This window comes from Rhamphochromis sp. 'chilingali', assembly GCF_963969265.1.
Source record: "Rhamphochromis sp. 'chilingali' genome assembly, chromosome: 19".
NCBI classification, from domain to species: domain Eukaryota; kingdom Metazoa; phylum Chordata; class Actinopteri; order Cichliformes; family Cichlidae; genus Rhamphochromis; species Rhamphochromis sp. 'chilingali'.
The window spans coordinates 3,591,493-3,610,614 of NC_137946.1; the positions used below are offsets into that span (position 1 = coordinate 3,591,493).

At 42.2% G+C, this 19,122-nt stretch overlaps 2 protein-coding genes across 2 annotated transcripts; both read right to left on the reverse strand.

Annotated features, from left to right (window-relative positions):
- Positions 1 to 94: 94 nt before the first annotated feature.
- On the reverse strand, positions 95 to 5,189 carry LOC308386608 (interferon regulatory factor 2-binding protein 1-like). Its single transcript, XM_080866264.1, has 2 exons — positions 2,036 to 5,189; positions 95 to 995 (listed from the first exon to the last, which is right to left on the reverse strand). Exon 1 carries the CDS (start codon positions 3,843 to 3,845, stop codon positions 2,061 to 2,063), a length of 1,785 nt encoding a protein of 594 aa, XP_080722390.1. The 5' UTR covers positions 3,846 to 5,189; the 3' UTR covers positions 95 to 995; positions 2,036 to 2,060.
- Positions 5,190 to 5,372: 183 nt separating this feature from the next.
- hnrnpl (heterogeneous nuclear ribonucleoprotein L) lies at positions 5,373 to 17,455 on the reverse strand. Its single transcript, XM_080866265.1, has 14 exons — positions 17,140 to 17,455; positions 16,566 to 16,684; positions 15,974 to 16,211; positions 14,203 to 14,290; positions 13,992 to 14,086; positions 13,829 to 13,901; positions 9,104 to 9,139; positions 8,765 to 8,833; positions 8,390 to 8,640; positions 7,505 to 7,626; positions 7,198 to 7,399; positions 6,441 to 6,498; positions 5,903 to 5,998; positions 5,373 to 5,781 (listed from the first exon to the last, which is right to left on the reverse strand). The coding sequence occupies exons 1-14, from the start codon at positions 17,299 to 17,301 to the stop codon at positions 5,723 to 5,725; spliced, it is 1,668 nt and encodes a 555-aa protein (XP_080722391.1). The 5' UTR covers positions 17,302 to 17,455; the 3' UTR covers positions 5,373 to 5,722.
- Between the last annotated feature and the right edge of the window lie 1,667 nt (positions 17,456 to 19,122).

A 19,122-nucleotide genomic window follows, 5' to 3' on the forward strand; every position in this document is an offset into this window, starting at 1 on the left:
ATTTTTCCTGTCAAAAATATTTATCTAATAAAGTTTTATATAAATGCACAACTGAGGCTTCCAACGGTCATTAGTAGAAAAGCGGCAAAGTGACTAAGTTTTAACTACATTGTCATTTATTGTAGAATTGACCTGTTAAGATCACATGAGTATGTGGGTTAACCATTGAAGATTGTGATGCTAATAATTTTACCATACATAGAATTTAAAAAGTAAATAGACAAAACAAGCTTACTTGCATGATAGAAGAACTAATTAGTGACTGATGCCAGGGTTATCAGTGAATACAGCATACACAGCTACAATACAATAAAATTACATTGAGCATGAAGCCATCTTTGGTCTTCTCATCACTATAAACAAATACATAGAAATTTGTATTGTATCAAAAATAGAAATTACATAGCCATATTGAAAGAAAATTCACATTTTTGACACACAATATAAAGAGAATAACAAGTGACGTATTGTAAGGTTTACATTTTTCTCCCCTTGGCTTTAAGGACCCAATGGTTTTAACATTTTTTGAACATTCGTTTTTAAAGAATTGCATCATTCTGTCAAACCATGTAAAAAGTATCCTGCATCTGTGTCAGACAGGATGCAAAAACCAACAACAAAAAAAAGATCAGATTGTCATTGTTGGGGGGGGGGGGGGGGGGGGAGTGTGTGCTTTTAATCCTGGGCTTTTTGAAATGAGGCCTCTACCACACTAGGAAAAAAAAATAAATAGATTTTTTTGGGGGGGTTTTTTTGTTTTTTTAAAAGGATGGAGAGAGATTGGGTCGAGACTTGATTCGATCACGATGCAGCCCCGATGCTCAGACGTTTCCCTCCTCTCGTGAGTGAGTCTTGTCTCGAGTTACCGGTCTTTGTGTAGTGGTCCTCCTGGGCTTCAGAGTTATTTGGCTCTTGGAGGCACACATGATGAACTACAGCCAAAGTGGACCTCTGCTTGAGATTATAGGTAAGTGCTTTCACTGTGTTTTAATCCACTGTGGAAAAAGAAGAAAGCCATGTAAGAATATCAAACAGCAGAGTGACACAGGGATTCTTTGTCCCACAGCTCAGACCTGATATTGAGATGCATCTAATACATACAGGTAACTCCACATTCAAAAATATTCTCCTCACACAGTAACATCAAGAAGATATCTGATATCATTCTAAAAGAGAACAAAGAGGCTAAAAACATTACAAGGCTCATGTAGATGAATTTTTAAGAAACAAAGTTGTGCCACAGATGGTGTGCCCCCACAGAGCCCTGCTCACAGCATCATGAGATTACATGAAATCTCCAATGAGACATCAGGTTGTCTAATGCCTAACATACACTAACACTGAAATCTGGTGCCTTCTAACATCTAAAGACAACTTATCAGAAGTCAAAAGTTTTAGTCATGTATTATTCCATCACTTTTGATTCTGTCTGAGCTCTGGCCAAGTCATATGAGCACCTCAGACCTGATGATGGGAGTGTGCCACAACTTCAGCAAAACTATCAAGTCGTCATAAGGAGATTTCATCCATTTCTAACACTGAAATCACTAGTGTAGCAGTTTACACATTTGCTTAGTTCAATTCCAGCCAGAGACTAATACATTTTCGGGTTGCATGTGGCGTAGTGACCCCTCGTGACAAGGAAGAGTTGAAAGTAACTCAACAGTGTCACTGAAATCATCAGAGAAATTGGCTGGGCAAAGCTAGCACCTACAAATTATTTTTTTTCCCCAAATTGGTCAAAAAAACAAAACAAAAACCTTGTCTGACATCTACCACCAAAGATATTCTAATTTCTAGAATAGTGTTGAAGAAATATTAACACACAAGTTGTTTAACAAATGTTTATATATAACATTTGTTAAACAATTTGGGCTGCAGTTACCCTATTTAATAAAAGCACATGTGAAACCATATGCCTGCACTTGTCTGCCATTTTTATTTATTTTTAACTGCTTTTGATAGTTGCTTTAACACTCGCTGATAAAGTTCTGCTATAAAACAAAGAGGCCTGCTCCTCTCAGGTTTTTCTCACCATTCACTGCCAAAAGGATGGAGGGTCAAGGGTCGTTCTCCTTCTTTACTGTCACATCTCCTTCTCCAGCTAGGATGGTTGAGATCTCACCCTGCATGAAGGCCCAAGGCACAGTGGATCCGGCCAGGGGGCAGCGTTCTCCGCTGGGGCAGTAAACCTCTCCTCCTTGACCTTGGCTGCGGATGAACCCTCGGGTGCAGGGGAAGCAGAACTTGTGGTGCGGGACTGAGGGACACTGGACAAAGTGAGTGTCCTCCAGGCGCTCTCTGCAGAGGGTGCAGCAAAGCAGGGTGCCTGGGGTGCTACTTGTAGACTCCCCAGTGTTTGTGTTGTTACTTTGTCCTCCAGTGCTCAGACCCTGCCCTACAGCTGCCTGAGAGACTGAGGTGGAGGGAGTCGAGGGGCTGCTGCTGCTGGGGCGCCCAGCTGAGGAGGAGTGGGCTGTGGACATACTGGGGCTCTCTCTGGCCATGTGACTGGAACTCAGGCCATCTGCCACTCCCATAAGTGCTGAGATGGGTGAAGGCTGGTTGTGTAGACGAGGTGGGCCCTCTTGAGGTACAGCCATGCCAGGAAGAGGTTCCATGCCTGAGTACGTGCCCCGGGGCCAGGGCTCCCTCACAGGGTGTTCGGCCCTTCCCTCACTCTCTCCGTTCTCAGAGCCTGGAGAAGCCTTTCGGCGCCTGGTGGTGCCCTTGGCTGGTCCGGGGCGTCCAGGAGCTGCCAAAGACAGCACTGGGTCTGGCTGTGGCAGAACCTCTGGGATTGGAGGCTCTTTAAACATACGCACACCATCATTCAACAGCTCAGACAGCCCACGCCAGTCTCCGGTGCCTTGCCGTTTCTCATATTCCACGTAGCGCAGCCCAGAGTTTACTGCCTTACCAGCATCTTTGGCGGAGTCACGGAACATCTGCCTGACCAGATCTGGAACTCCTGAGTAGATCATTCCAGAGCCAGAGGGATACTCCGCGAACACCCTCAGCTCAAACTCTGGAGTAGCGCTAGCATCAAAGGCCAGAACACGCCCCATCAGATTATGGTCTTTCCTGAAGCGCACATTGAAGGGGACACAGCTGCTGAGAGCTACCAGCACATCCCGAACTGCTTTGGGACGGTTAGGCCAGCCTTCCACTCTACTACGAGCCACCTCATTCAGTTCAGCCATTACTTCACTGTTCCTCCACACTGCCGGATCTATGCCCACTAGAGTAGAAGTGCTAGGTCCCATACCCAGGGACACAGCCTGTCTTCTGCCACTGTCGCTTATTATGGGGCCAGCTGAGACGGCAATAGGAGCGGCCCCAGCTCTCGTGCTTGTTAATGGGGTTAAAATCCCATGAGAAGCTGTTGCTACTAGCCCCTGAGCTATCAAGGCATGGGGTATGGTGTTATGAAGACTAGAAACTACCCCAGGCATAGCCCGACGAGTGTTCGGGCTCTGTCGGCTGCCCTCTGACAAAGCTACATCTTCAGCTCTATGCAGACCATTGGGGAGGCGAGAAGAAGCCCCATACTCACCCCTCCCCCGGTCTACACGCTCTCCGTGATGCCGCCCCGCTTCAAGGGGCCCAGCAGAGCTGGGTTTGCCCTGCTGTGGACCAGGGGACCTGCCGTCTAAAACTCCGTGAGTGCTCTTCAGCTGCCTGGCAGTTTCAATGAGGAGTTCTATCCGGTCTGCGCCGTCGTAGTTGACACAACCCCGGCATACAGCTTCGCTGAACTCCCACAGCATAGCCCAAGGCATCTTGGGCAGGTCGCAGAGGTAGCACCATTGCCGTCTCGAGGAAGACTGCGAGGCGGAGGACATGTTGTTTACAGGCCCTCGACCAAACTTTCTTCGGAGGCCTACACGTTACGGACTACGTTTTGCAGCGATTCTTCAGTCCTCCGACACCATTCGCCACATACTGCGGATTTTACAACAGAAAATAACAAAAAACTAAGTTCAAAATCCGACTACTGGCGGTAACATTCAAAACTTAACGACGTCTTCTTTCTCGTTTGTTCGTGTCAGCCTGTGTGGAAGGAAGTAAAATGTTATAAGACACCGGAAACACCTACGCGGCCAGGGCTCAGAGCACTATGGGAGACGTAGTTTCTCTTTAAAGCCATTGTTTCTTTTTTTCTAGATTTTTAATATTAAATTTCTTTTGAGCAACAAAGTAATCAGACCACATAGAAACGGAACAGTTGTAAACAATTAGTAAAGGGAAAAATTCAGAGGGACTACTTTACTGGCGACAAGATACATAAGTAGCGGAGATACTGACGCTAGTCGGACGCGTTTTTCTGTGAAACCTCAGTTTAACTGGAGCTGGTTTGTTTTGGGATGGGAGACAGAAAACACGGCTTGTGTTGCGGTTACTTTGATTAACAGAGGACAGGCAGTCTTGGTGCTGTAATGCTGGAGACATATGAGAAATATTATATATATATACTCCACTTCCTGCACAGACGTGACAGTTTCAAACTCAGCTTCACTGGGATGATGAGAGGTCACATAGTGAAAATCTCCAGTGGGAACGATGTACTTTGCATTAAGATTCGTCTCTCTCACAGTGGTAACAGGGAAACTGATTCTTCTACAACATATATATATATATTTTTTTTTTAATAGAAGAATAACTCTGGAGAATAATCTTATAAGGACAATAGAAATAGGTTTGCATTGAACAAATCGCAGGGTATATTTTTCTATACCTATTTCTTGAGATGTATAAAAAGTTAATTAATGTTCATATTATCTATGCTCAAAGTTCAAAAATTATGTCAGTAAATAATCCTTGTGAGCTGAAAGCTGATTGTTTTTTCTGTTGTCAGTGAGAGTGGATATTCATATGGTCTCAGGTACACAGCTCTGAGTAGCAACTTTGCCCACCTGCAGGGCAGTTAGGACAGGCAGTAAGAAAGATGCACTAGGTTCCTTCAACCTAGCTGTCTGAGGGAACATTACAGGAAGTCATTCCTTCCCACCGCTATCAGACTCTTTAATCATCCACTTGGGTCAGGTCCACACACACAGAACAGGATTAATCCAATTTATACCCATATCTCTTCATTTTATACAAGTGCTTGTATATTTGATGTTATGACAACTATCCCCTCCCTACAATCCCCAGCCAGCTGAAGCAGATCTCTTCCTGCCAGGTGTTTCTTCCTGTTAAAAGGGATTTCTTCCTTCCCAATATCATCAAGTGCTTTGCTACAAGAAATAGTCTGATTGTTGTAGTTTTCTCTATAATATTGTAGGGTATTTGACTTAGAGTCATCTCAAGGTGCTTTACACTGTAAGTTTGAACTGGAGCAATATGAATAAAACTGATTTGAGAGAATGCATTTTATTTTCAAGAATGGATTTGAAGAAATAATACAACACAATCTCTGATTATGTGACACTGGTTAAATTATTAGCAACATTATGGTTACTGTTGGCTTTATTTAATAACCAAAAGACAGAAGGTGGCGGGCGATCAAACGTAGTGTTGTGAACATACAAAATAAACAACAAGTTGAAGAACATGGTAAAAGTAAAATAAATTATTTTAAAAAATTATAATTTAAGTAACATTTTCTAAAGCACGTTAATCCTAATTATTGTCAACACAGCTTTAATGGTACGTGAAACAGAGCTGCAGTATACTCTATCCAAAGACAGAAAACATTACAAATGGTTTCAAGGAAGATTTAGTTGGCATGGTGTGTAGTCGAGAAACACAGCTTCAGTGTATAAGGGTAAGGCCCACCTAGAATATAGAAGCCAGAAGAAAACTTTCATCATAAAATGTAGAAAATGTCATTAAGGGTTCAAATGTACAACATACCAAGAACCACGTTGGCTTGTTGATCTACATGTTAAATACTTACTAGGGTTTTTCATCTGATAATGGTTCATCATAGCTAGTGCTTCCATGGCATCATTGATGGATTCCCACTCAAGCAGGCCAGATGAACTGCGCTCACCTGTCAAATCACATGACATTACCATGCTGAATAACACTTCTGTATTAAAAAGCCGTTAGTACACAACAGCACAACCAAATAATGAGATAATAACTTTAGTGACAACAAGTGTGGGGCGATCGTGGCTCAAGAGTTGGGCGTTCGTCTTGTAATCGGAAGGTTGCTGGTTCGAGCCCCGGTTCCGACAGTCTCGGTCGTTGTGTCCTTGGGCAAGACACTTCACCCGTTGCCTACTGGTGGTGGTCAGAGGGCCCGGTGGCGCCAGTGGCGCCTTAGTCAGTGCGCCCCAGGGCGGCTGTGGCTACACTGTAGCTTGCTATCACCAGTGTGTGAATGTGTGTGTGAATGGGTGGATGATTGTGTATAGTGTAAAGCGCTTTGGGGTACTTAGGACCAAGTAAAGCGCTATACAAATACAGACCATTTACAACATATTACTCACTCTTTCCAGTGAAAAGTTTCACACTTGTGGGCCTCTTGATTCCAAGTTCATCACAGACCTGAGCACAGAAACGCGTTTCAGTGAAAATGTGAGATGGATGCAGTGTTGCCAACTCCTCAGCAAGGAAAATCGCTATTGGCTGTCCTAAGAGTCACTATAAGTCGCTAAATGACATCTTTGCATAATTGGTCCTACCGCTGTAATTATAACAGACGCTGTAGGAGAGAGAAATAACATTGTGGAAGAGACAAAGTGAGTTAAAAAAAAAAAACCCTAAAAAAATAATTCCAACCCTCCTCCTTTATCCAGATTTTGGACCTGCAAAAGTGACCCGAAATAGGCACTCTGGTGGAGTTACTGTTTTGGTGTGTGTGTCTTTTTAACTAGTTTTAAACCTTTTGATCCACAAAAAGTAACAGTAAAAGAACATTTTTATAGGGGAATATCTCCTGCTCTGACATCAGCTCGGGGCGACTGCTGCGTGAGGACTACCTGCCGCTTGTGAGCATTTTCACATGGGCGAGTTGCCCACGGCAGCACCCGCTGCTTGTTGAGAGTAAGAGTGATACGTGCTTTCATGTGAAAAAGTCGTCATAAGTCTCCAATAACACCAGAAAAAGTCACTAGATTTGTCGCTAGTCGCTTTTTAGAAAAAAGTCGCTAAGGGGTCTGAAAACTCGCTAAGTTGGCAACACTGGATGGATGCTTTTGGCCATCACAGATAGCAACCTTTGTTGCTTTTTTTTTTTTTTTTTACCTGATTAAAGATCTCAGCAGAGATGTCGGGTTGTGCATTAAAGAAGTGTAAGACGTTGCTCGGATGCTGGATTCGGTTTTTAGCCGCCTGCTCTGGTGAGGTGAAGCGGTTGTTGCGTGATCCATGGAAATCTTTAAAGCTGCTTGTGTTGTCCTCTAACTGGTAGCACTGTCCCGGCACTATAGCCTGTTGCTTGGACACACTGAAAGAAATAAGGCCAGAGGTCTTGCATCTGTTGTTTATTTTTAAGGGAGAAATTTATCTCTAAAAGTCTGTGCTGATGTTTCTAAATTGTTTCTGTTCTTACCAAACATTGAGTTTCTGTCCAAAAAGGAAGTTATTGTTCAGATGAGTAATGGCCCTGTCCACAGAGTAACAGTCTCCCATCTCCACCATTGCTGCTCCAGGTTTACTCTTCATGAACTTGACCTGAAAGAAAAATAGACTAAAACAATATTACCCAGCAGTACACACAGTATTTAAACATGAACTTTTTATGATGACTTTTGTGCCGACACCTCCTTGCAATGGGACTTTACCTTTCAAAACAAACAAAAAAGACCTTCAGATTGTCTGAAGGATGGACTTGTCTTTCTCCCACTTCCAGCATCAACAGTAAGCTACACCATCACATAGTAGCTCAGAAATGGAGCCCACTAACATCAACAACCAACAGGCTTTTTCTTTTTTTTTGTTATTGTTAGCAATGTTAGCAATCAAGCACAAAAAGACTAGCCAGCTGGCTGGCTTTGGATAACAAGCGATCTGTCCCTCTTAGCAGGTAAGGTGTTACCTACCATCAGAGAAATGAAAGCTTTATCCAAAAAAGATCATCTGAGGAAACTGGAATTTGGCCCTCAGTGGAAAAAACAAAACAAAACACTGGCGGTATTCAGTGCTACCCCTCGGCCTCCTAGCAGATACAGCTAGAAGGATATATAAGTTTATATATCAGTTTCAAAATTCTGCATCGCCTTGTTCTCAAGTGATCATATTCAAAAAATGTTTCAACATTAGTACACGACCAAAATGGCTGACAAGTTAGTATCGCGTGCTAAGCTTTCACGTGTCTGCAAATCTTCTTTGCGCCCCTTTCAGTTGTTGGAAAGATGGCAAAATATTATAAATGTCCTTCACTTATGGGGTCTAACAGCAAAACAATGACTTGATGCTTCAGTCAGCTTTCACTTACCCTCTCTACATTGCCATACAGGCAAAAGATGTTGAAGACCTTGTCAGCATTGATCTTAGAGGGCTCCAGGCCATATACCATAAGAACTGGAGAGTCAGCGTGAGGACCGTACTCGGGCGGTGGCGGTCCATATCCAGGACCGTAGCGCTGGTTACCCCGACCACGCCCACCCATGCCTGGCCCCATGCGATGGGGAGGAGGGGGGCCATAGCTGTCATCGTTGTAGCCATGATAACCTCCCTGTGGTCCACCTTAAGATGGGGAAAAAACCCCAAAACAAACAAGCAAAACAAAAAAAACAAACATAATTGTAACAGATTTTGAGCAGTGTCCGTTTTTCTACATGTCACACTAATTTGATTATGCGATGTTTACCATAATCAGGTGGGTGATCGCCCAGAAGAGCAGGCTGCCTCTGCCGTTTGTTAGGATTGGCATTGGGATCTATAATAGATTTAAAAAAAAAAAAAGTTGCCCATCAAACAGCTTCTTTACCACGTGTCTCAAAGGTACCTTGCATGGGCTACAACATGCTAAGGGACATGTTTGTGAATGGCATGCAACTGAAGGGCCTGAAATCTTTAAAAAGTGTTCAAACAGTCAGCAGGTTTTACAGGTGACATAATGGAGATTTTCTTTTGCCACAGTGACTTTGAAAGATAGCGTTCAAATTTTAAAGTCTTACATCTGCCATTCTACTACAAGCGCACACACCTTGTGAATTGTTCCAATTGCCTTCACCATCAGCATCTGTGCAGGTACACATGACACACGTCAAATCCAATAAAACATCATGAAAAAAAGTAGCAATCTGGCAACACTGTATAAACACATTTCATCACATGCTCAGTTGTTTCGAATAGAGACATTAAAACAGAAAATCAAAGAGTAAAATACGCAATGTGCTAAGAGCAGCACCTGCTGTTTTATTGAAAACTATTTGAATATCAGTATACATTTATTACAAGCCAGGACACAGATATAACATGAGTGAAAAAACATCAAGCACTGAAACTAATAACATGGTGAAAAATTAAACCAGCGACGTCGGCTGATTTAACTTCAACAAAAAGTACGAACAGATTTATTTTTGTTCAAAGAAGGCTTTCCTTCAGCTCAGTTCACCAAAACTCAGTAAATTAAACTCTTAAACCAGTATCTGTTTAGCAGGCACCTTCTCTGTAAGGTTAGGGTAGAACTTCTTTACTCCCTATGCAATCACTTATCTAAACCATCAAGTTCTCAGTAATAATTTTGTCACTATGTGCACATCATCCGTGGTAAACAATCATTTCCGCCACCTGTTTGTTTATTTACAGGCTGCAAATGAAGGTCTTCATGTGGAACCTCTATGTAAAATGCTTTCAATGGTGCATTTAAACCTAAACATCAGAACATCTGGCACGGCACTCAAGCACACCCATAATCCTAGTGTCATGGACAGTTTCACAATCACAGTGTTGGCCATGTTGGACAGCTACATTGGCCTGACAGAAATATTAAAACTAGCAATGCGAGTTGAGAAATCTGGAAGGAGTCACCAGATGTCAAGTCTTATTTTCCAAAAATATAAGCATCAATATCTCTCTCTCTCTATTTGATTTAAAAAAAGAAAGAAAAGAAAAACTTGGTTCCATTACATCCTTACAAACCATCTCCCATGTTGTTGTGTCATTATGCATGATAACCAAATTTCACATATATAAAAAAAAGAAGTTAAAGATCTGCCTTGTGACTCACATTTGAAATTTTTATCTCATACTACAGTCTAAAATGCTTTGAAATTGACTGGACTTTGTGAAGTTTTGTGAAAACTTTTAATCTCTCATCCAAAAAACAACTCTACACACACAGGTCAAGATCAAATATTCTTTACAACTGCTCGGTTCATGTGTTGTACTGCAGCAACCTATAATTGTACTCTTTAAAATGAATTACGTGACTATTACATAAAAGACATCTCCATCTCCCAATTTAAATCAACAGTACGCGATTTCTCCCCACAATACTTTTGAACTGTTAACCATGAAGTTAGATTATTCATTTATTTCAGTACTTACAGCACCATACATGGAGCATGGGACACAGTGAGAAGAAAGGGGGCAGTCTTCAGCAAGGATGCTACTCGCCAATCTCTGACTCCAGCCTCAACTCATTCTCCCTCTTCTTGTCTTTTCTTTCTTCTTTCCTTCCTTCCTTCCTTGCATCTCCACCACCAGAGAGAAAAGTACTTCCATGCGTCCATGTTGGGTTTTGACTTGCTGCCGCTCTGTTTTTGGAAATTGTGCTATTAGAGGCTCATTTCCAGCTTACCGTGCTCTGACCATAAAGCAGGACATATGCACCGATTGAGTGGGCTGTCAGTCCACAGACACACTGAGCCAAACCTGCATCACACGGGAGGCGTTAAAGGCATCACTATGGTCCAGTGCAAAAAAAAAAAAAAAAAGGAAAAATGAAAACAATGCAGAAACAACACAAGAATAGCACAAAGAGGAGAAGGGAAATGGGAAGGAAGGTACAGGGGGAAAAAAACAAACAAAAAAAACAAAAAAAAAAAAACAGAACACCAGAGTCCATAAATGCAGAAAGCTTTGGGAAAGATCTGTAATCTGTTTGCCTCTGTGCTTGTATGCTTGATAGGTGTCTGATGCTTGTGTCTTCATGGACCCCCCATGGATATTTCTTCTTGTGTAAAAATGGCACTCACTTGATGTCGTTTATTTGGTTTAATAGCTGTCAGCCACTTGCAAAGCTTGACAATAAGTCACTAGAAATATGATGTGTTGTCATAGCAGTTCAGCTGTATGTTGCCTTGGATATTCGGATCGCTGTGTTGTCATGTGGTGTTCGGCACAGGAAGGTAGAGATGAGGAGTATTAGCATGGCCTCTTTTTTGTATACCGCCCCCATATGTGGTGTCATCTGTTCCCTGGTCAGGCTGAGTGTGTCTGAAAACTCCTTTGTTGCTTCCTGTGGTTGTGTTAGGGTAAGCACATCCCAACAGTTGGGAGGTGTGGTCGCTATGGCCACACAGCTGACCCCCACCCTCATCATCAATGTGTTGTGTCAAAGTGGGGACTCCTCGGAGCTCTGCAGATGGCATGTACTGTAGTGGTAAAGTGATGGTAGTAGATGCTTATCAATCTACAACATCAGTCTGTAGTGGATATGCGGGGTGTCTGTTCGCATGGCCTTCGAGTATTTCTGTCCCTCAATCTGAAAATGGTGGCTACTGCCCACCATCAAAAATGAAATGGATTCCCATGTCAGGTGGTGGTGATGAGCTTGGAATAAGGAAGTACCGAGTTGAGGTTGTGTTCCGGTATTTGATGCCCCACTGTGTCCGACGTACAGTATGCCATAAAGCAGATTTACATTAGTTGTGGTTGCTGTTATGCTGTAGAAGCCGTTGTGTCTGCTTAGAGGTTGAGGTAAGCCTGTATGATTCTGCACCGTGAGGACACAAGGAGTACCTCTAGGTCGTAAGGCAGTGCAAGCTATGCAATATCAAAAACTTTCTTATGAGGACATGATGTCAAAAACCTGTATGAAACTTGCAATGTACATGTTGTGGTTCCGGCTGTGTGTCAGACAAGTAACTACACCTTTTACAGTGTCTAGTGAAAAATATAAATTCTCCATCAGACAACTGCACCAAAGTAAAGCATGTGCCTGTGATCAGGTTTTAAAAAAACAAACAAAAAACAACAACAAATGAACAAACAGCAGCAGTAGGGTCTTTGTGATCAAGGTGAATTGTCTTTTTCCAGCTACCGTGACATCTGAACAGCCAAGAGTATTAAACTGGTCACAGACTTGGCAGTGCAGCAACACTCATGTTTAAGCATAAAAATCTTATATAATTACCCAAAAAGGTAGCCATTTTCATTCTACACCAATTTTGCTAGAGCTGGTCCTAACATATCGTCAATACTCAAGGTACGCAAAACACATTAGGAACACTGAACTTTGGAGCTTTACTATTTATTTAATTTATTTCATGAAATGCTAATTACTTGGGTTCCACCAAGATTATAACACATGAAATCTGCATTTAACCCATCTTTAAGCTCACATCACTTTCCATATTGTTAACTTTCACTTTGTTTTTTTTGTTAAAAGTGATCATATACTTGACACGTGTGAAAACCATTCATCGAAAATTAATTAAAAAATTAAGTCTCACACTATGACACTAGGACTGTTCGATATCACGATATGAAAACGTCTATCGTTTCATTTTACGCTATCGTTTGTTTCGTGGTGTCACAAAATAAACTGTTTATGGCAATATCTTTTCATCGTTTTGATGGTCACAGTAGAACTTCTTAAAGTTCTCTCTTTCTCTACACTACGGACGGACATGCGACTGTTTTTATGCGTTGTCGTTAGCAACAACAACGGTAAAACCATCGCATGGCTCTGCCGTCTGCTTGCTTATTTTCTACATAAACCTTTCACAATAAAGCTCAAGATCCTGTTGAGATTTTTCAAAATACAGTGAATCACGTGAAAGATGCAGAGTGTTTACGGATGAGAAGCTAAAAAGAGCCGTCAGGTGCTAAAAAAAACAAACCTTAGAACAGGCTTTTCCCTGCAGCACGCCGTGTAATAAATACTCACAAAGAAAAATTGCGTCTGTTTCAACTTATGTAACACTCGACTCCAGGTACACGACGCCGAGCTGAAAACACTTCACGCAAGTCGAGTTGAGCGAGATTCACAGAATTGACAGAAAATGTAATATTTTTGTGATAAATACTGTTGTCGCCACGATAAATGTTTTATATCAGGATATGAGATTTTGGTCATATCGCACAGCCCTATATGACACATACTGTCTCTGCTGTCAATGCTAACACCCAACAACCTTCCAGCCTGCAAAGTCTGGCCAACATTTGAAACCCATCATCACATGCCTTCTACAGGTCCAACAAGGACACTCAGTTGGAAAGCAGGAAGCCTGATTTAATTCTGACAAAATCTCCACTATGTTTTTAAGGTTAACTGGTGTAACAGCCTCTGCTGTGTTCGCTGGATTACAGTTGGCAGAGATGTGAGATTGTGCAGCTGTGACATGCTCTACAGGGAATGTGAACCTATGTGAAGAATGGTGTGCCTGCTTATGCTGCTGTGATTAGTGCGATGGGCTTTTCACATGCACGAACCTATAATTTATGTCAGCTGCCCTGGAGGTTGCTCCTCATGCCCTTACATTGTGCCTGCTGTGTGGCGAGAAAATGCACGAAGACTGTGAAGGCATCGCAGGAATACTGCCTCTGACAGGGCTGAGCTGCATGGTCAAAGAAACCATTCGTCTGTGATCAAAGGCAATACCCCTGGAGGCAGAGAACCCTAACCATCCCATACAATGCCATGAGAGGAAAAGAGAAAGAAAAAAAAAAGAGGGAGGGACAGGCAGGGGCTACACGTTACCTTGGCCACTCAGGTTGGGATTTGTGTAGTCCCATGTGTCCTGGTCATTCTTGAAGACATTGAGTCGCGCTGGCTATAGAAAGGATGGCAAGATGAAAATGATTTTCTTCTCACAAGCACCTGATATTAATAGTCGAGCTACAAAGGGTGGTTAGACACTTACCTTGGCATATTCAATCTTTAGGGTGCAACAGCCAGAGTAGATGTCTGCCCCGTTAAGAGAGGCTTTAGCCCTCTGGGCACTTTGGACCGAATCAAATGTGGAAGCAGTGAGTTAAGGGGAGGTCTGACTGCATAAAGGTTTAAATGCTCATGTAGAAACATACTGATGTTTCTGAGTGGGAGTAGTAAAAAAGAACATGATCTAAAAGGATATTCGACCATGGCCTGAACACCGTTTTTTCTGAAGATGACAATCCTCTGTACAGGGCCACAGTTGTTACAAATAGTGTAGAGTACATCCTGTAGGGTTACACACACAGATTGATACATCACTATCGTGAGAATACTTTATGTGACAACATACATTTCACCTTTAAAACACAAACACACAGTGCTTTGAAAGCTCTTACCCAAAGTCAAAAACTAGATTTTTTAAACGACATCAAAGGGGAAAAGATACTGATGATAGTAGTGACGAGTATTGTAGAGACCAGCAAAGATAAACAGTGAAGCAGGACCAGATGTATGAGACAAAACTCATACAGGTATTTTTAGGGTGGATAAGAACATACGACATATATCTCAGTATTTAATGAGGAATAGGAATAGATCACAGCACAACAAGTACTTTCATTAGAGCAGCTGGAATCATATAAAATAATAGAATTGGAAATACATTTCAGGAACGTTAATATAACTATTTCACATATCTCTTTCTGATGTTTGTTTTCACTAAGCTGGGGATAGTTAACATTCTTTAAGATGGAATCATGTGAAGTTCTGATTGGGTCTGTAGGATACAGGCAAGGAAACTAACCAGCACAGCTACCATATACAGCTGTAGACTGGTCAGCAGCGACTATGAGGCAACATCTAGAGCAGAAACATTACATTAATGCAAGGTTAACTGCATTTACTCTAGGTGCCACTGATTACAGACTCGGAAGTTAATAAATAAAGAAATATTTTTATAATTTTACAGCCCTGATTTCCATTACTTCAGGTCATGAATTTGGACTTTTCCACTGTGTGCTTCTTGTAACATTTTCAATGATTTCGGCTCCAGCTGATCCAGGAGAGAAGGACAACAGTTACCTAAGCAAAAACCTGTAGTGATCCCATATGTGTCAGGAGTATCAGAACAGCTGAAATGCATTTTTTCTAAACACCGCATCTCCGTGGCTTTCAAACCCCAAAACACGCTGCGCCAAAAAAATTAGTCCACCCCAAGGATCAGGTCCCCGAACACAAATATAGTAACATAGTGTACGCTGTTAAATACCAAGACGATTGCCATGATTTATACATCAGGGAAACCAAACAATCTCCTTTGAAGCGGATGGCACAACACAGAAGAGCCACCTCGTCAGGCCAGGACTCTGCAGTCTACTTACACCTACAGGCCAGTGGACACTCTTTCAATGATGAGGATGTAACATCCTGGACAGGGAGGAACGCTGGTTTGAGTCAAAGAGGCCATTTACATGAAATGGGAAAGACGATCTCTGAATCGAGGAGGGGGCCTAACGGTACATCTTTCGCCATCTTACAATGCTGTGATTGCAGCGATTCCCCAACTCTCTGTGAATGGGACTCATGGCCATTGATCAGTGGTTGTTATTCAATGAGCTTGATCAGTGGTTGCTGATCAATGGTCATGAGAATTTGTATATTAATAATCAAGGAACTGACCTCCCAGCCCATTGTTTCTTCATTGGTGATAGTTTCAGTCATTATGCAAATGTAGTGTTTATAAGATTGGGGAAACCTGCAGTCAGCTGAGACTGAAGAAGTCACTTGGATGAGTGACCAAACGTTTCTCCCACTGAAAACGCTGCGTCCAGATGAACAGAATCAACTTTTGGGGATTTTCAATGGATTATCTGACTAGCATTATCAGATACCTGATATCTAACAATGAATTCACTGAATGATCTGTGGGAATATACAATAATAAATTATAAGAAGATGTTTTTACATTACCGTGGTAATGGGATAGATGGGGTTTATAATTGTGAGCAGCAGAACATTGTTGACGCTCCGAGTGTCATCCGAGTCTCCTGGTCTGGAAATCTTCTGACTAGTTGAGTAGTTGATGAAGGCAGGGTGACCTGCAATGTAAACCTGGTTCTCTGCTGCATAAGTAACAGCATTGCAGGAGCCGTTCATGTCCTCATACTCCACCAGGGCCTGCCGCTTCTTGGGCATCATAACCACAAAACTAGACATTAAGCAAGAGAAAGATTTATAGTTCCCACACTGAACCATGTTTAATGAATAAAGGCACAATCAGCCTATTAATTTTAAAACTACACAACTTGAATTTAGTTACAAGCAAACTTACTTTGCCTATAACTTATCAAACCTAAACTAGTGTTATAAATTGAGTTAGGGAATATGAAATTAACAAGAACCAACATTTAAATCAGCTCAATACCTTTTTTTTGTTAGTTGTTAATATTCTGTGGAACATACGGGAGTGTATGGTTGACATCAGACATGTGCACCAATCTCAGTCCACTGAATGCGACAAACACGATAGAGAAGCTTCATTTTAAGTGTGTTCAGCTTTTACCTGATGGTCCCAAACTCTTGCAGGGCTTCCACCAGGTCAGCCTCCATGACACCGTCCACCAAACCCCTGATATGCACCACCGGGGAGGGGAGCGGTTTGTGAGGGTCATCGTAGCTCTCCTATTTTTTTTTCATTTAAAAAAAAAAGAAAAAGGAAACGCAAGATAATGTTTGCTGAGACATAAACAACACAAAAACAGCCAATCTGTGTCAATCAGCCCTTTAACAATAACTGCACTGGGGATTTGTGTTAGAAACTGACATTAAACTGCAACAGAGTTTTTTTGCAACACTGAAACTAAAACGTGTCTTCTATCTGTACACACAGTGAAATTGCGTGTCATTAAACAGCTATTTCATATTACACAATAAACATGCAATTACTGTTGTTTAAACGAAATCTGACCATACCATTGGCTTGTTTGGTTTGGCTCGCTAGTTAGCTACTTAATTTTAGCTAGCGGTGAGACAAGCACTACTTTTGCTATAAAGTATATTTGTTTCTTAGATAAACAAAACTGGCCCATTTAAGCATACTAAAACACCAACTACCGGAGTCAGAAGGAAACACTTACCGTTGTCATTCCTCCGTCTTCAGTTTTCTGTCTTTTCGTTGCTCTGCCACCTTCTCCGTAGTATCGGCCCGCAGAAGCAGCCATGTTGTCCTGTCCCCTGTGCCGGCCTATTGCTGCATTCCAGATACGTGGGAAAAAACGGGATGGTATTTCCATAACCATCAGCAACGGCTCTATTTTCAATAAACCACTCTAGACTTCCACGGTGTAAGACCGGAGACTTCCTTTTCCCATAAAAAAAAAAGTCATATTTTATTCTGCATGTGAGACGATGATTCGAATGACTAAACATTTTTCTCTCTGTGAATGTCCGTTCGACATTAAAAAAAAAATGTCGTTTCGACTAATGTGCTATGAAGCTTCTTTTTCCCATGATGACCTTTGAATGCAACAAGAAAGTGGCTCGCGCTTAGCATGTTCCTATTGGTCACTTTTGCCTGTCAATTATTAATGTCATGACAGGAGGTGGAGTTGATCCCTTTGTTCATGTTTTAGAACCAATGATTGTATGAAAAACGCTTTAATTTAGTTTTAATCTACAATCAAAAAACAGTGAAAAACAGAACATTTAGAAACTTGAGCCTAAAAAGTTGTAATTTCACATCACTTCTTGCTTCCAGCACATATTTAATATGATGAAATAATGGTGATTGAACAAGAGCAAGACCAGAAAGAGAAGAAGAATTTTATCTGTCTGATTGTCTCCATCAAATAGATATTCTATTATACAAGGGGGCACTGGTCAACCCCCCAAATTTGCTGCCTACCCACCAGTGGCCCCTCCTGGCAAATCAAATCACTTTTATTGTCACGTCACATTAATGGTACACTGGTACAGCACATGAGAGTGAGATTCTTGTGTACAAGCTTCAAGCGAATATAAGGGCAGGAATGTGAGAATTATAAGAATAAATACATGTACAACTTTAAGGATGTATGCACATTACTAATATATATGACAAATATTTATGTGTGTGTGTGTGTGTGTGTGTGTGTGTGTGTGTGTGTGTGTGTGTGTGTGTGTGTGTGTGTGTGTGTGTGTGTGTGTCTGCACCAATTACTGTAGAAAACAGTCATTGGTCTGCGCATATATACATATATGTAAAATAGGCATAGTGTTGAAGTTCCGGTAAGTGAGAGTGAGGTGCCTATGAAGTGTCACTGTTCAGCAGTCTGGTGGCCTGATGGAAGAAGCTGTCCCTCAGTCTCCTAGTTTGGGCCCAGATATTGCAGTACCTCCATCAGGCAGATGGAGGTAGTTTGAACAGTTTATGACTGGGGTGGGTGGAGTCTTTGATCATCCTTGCACAGCTTCCTGAAGATGTCCTGGAGGGAGGACAGCTCACCTCCAATTATCCTTTCAGCTCACCGCAGCACTTGCTGGAGAGCTTTGCGGTTGTAAGCGGTGCTGTTGCCACACCACGCGGTGATGCATCCAGTGAGGATGCTCTCAATGGCACCGCGGTAGAAGGTCCTGAGGATGCGGGGGCTCATGGCGAATCTCTTCAGTCTCCTGAGAAAGAGTCACTTCACTGTTTTGATGTTTGAACTGACCATGTGAGATCCTCCACCAGATGTACATACACCTAGGAAACGGAAGCTGCTCACTCTCTCCACAGCAGCACCGTTGATGGTGATGGAGGTACGTGCTTCTCTACACCTCCGGAAGTCCACTATCAACTCCTTTGTCTTTATGACGTTGAGAGTGAGATGGTTCTCTTGGCACCAGTGCGTCAGGGTGCTGACCTCCTCTCTGTGAGCCGTCTCATCACCTTTGGTGATAAGACCCACCACTGTTGTGTCGTCTGCAAACTTCACAATGATGTTGGAGTTGCTAGTTGCCGTGCAGTCATAGGTGTAGAGTGAGTACAGGAGAGGGCTCAGTGCACACCACTGTGGAGCACCAGTGTTCATTATGAAGGGGGATGAGGTGATGCTGCCCAGTCTGACCACTTGGTGTCTGTCAGACAGGAAGTTGAGGAT

What these genes read in the sequence shown, in the direction of transcription:
- LOC308386608 (XM_080866264.1), bottom strand. Translation starts at nt 3,845, where the DNA reads ATGTCCTCCGCCTCGCAGTCTTCCTCGAGACGGCAATGGTGCTACCTC.
- hnrnpl (XM_080866265.1), bottom strand. Translation starts at nt 17,301, where the DNA reads ATGGTTATGGAAATACCATCCCGTTTTTTCCCACGTATCTGGAATGCA. An exon ending in TGTATGGCAATGTAGAGAGG is followed by an intron (nt 7,627 to 8,389) that starts GTAAGTGAAAGC and finishes TTTTTCTTTCAG; the next exon opens with GTCAAGTTCATGAAGAGTAA. An exon ending in GAAACTTTTCACTGGAAAGA is followed by an intron (nt 5,999 to 6,440) that starts GTGAGTAATATG and finishes GTGATTTGACAG; the next exon opens with GTGAGCGCAGTTCATCTGGC.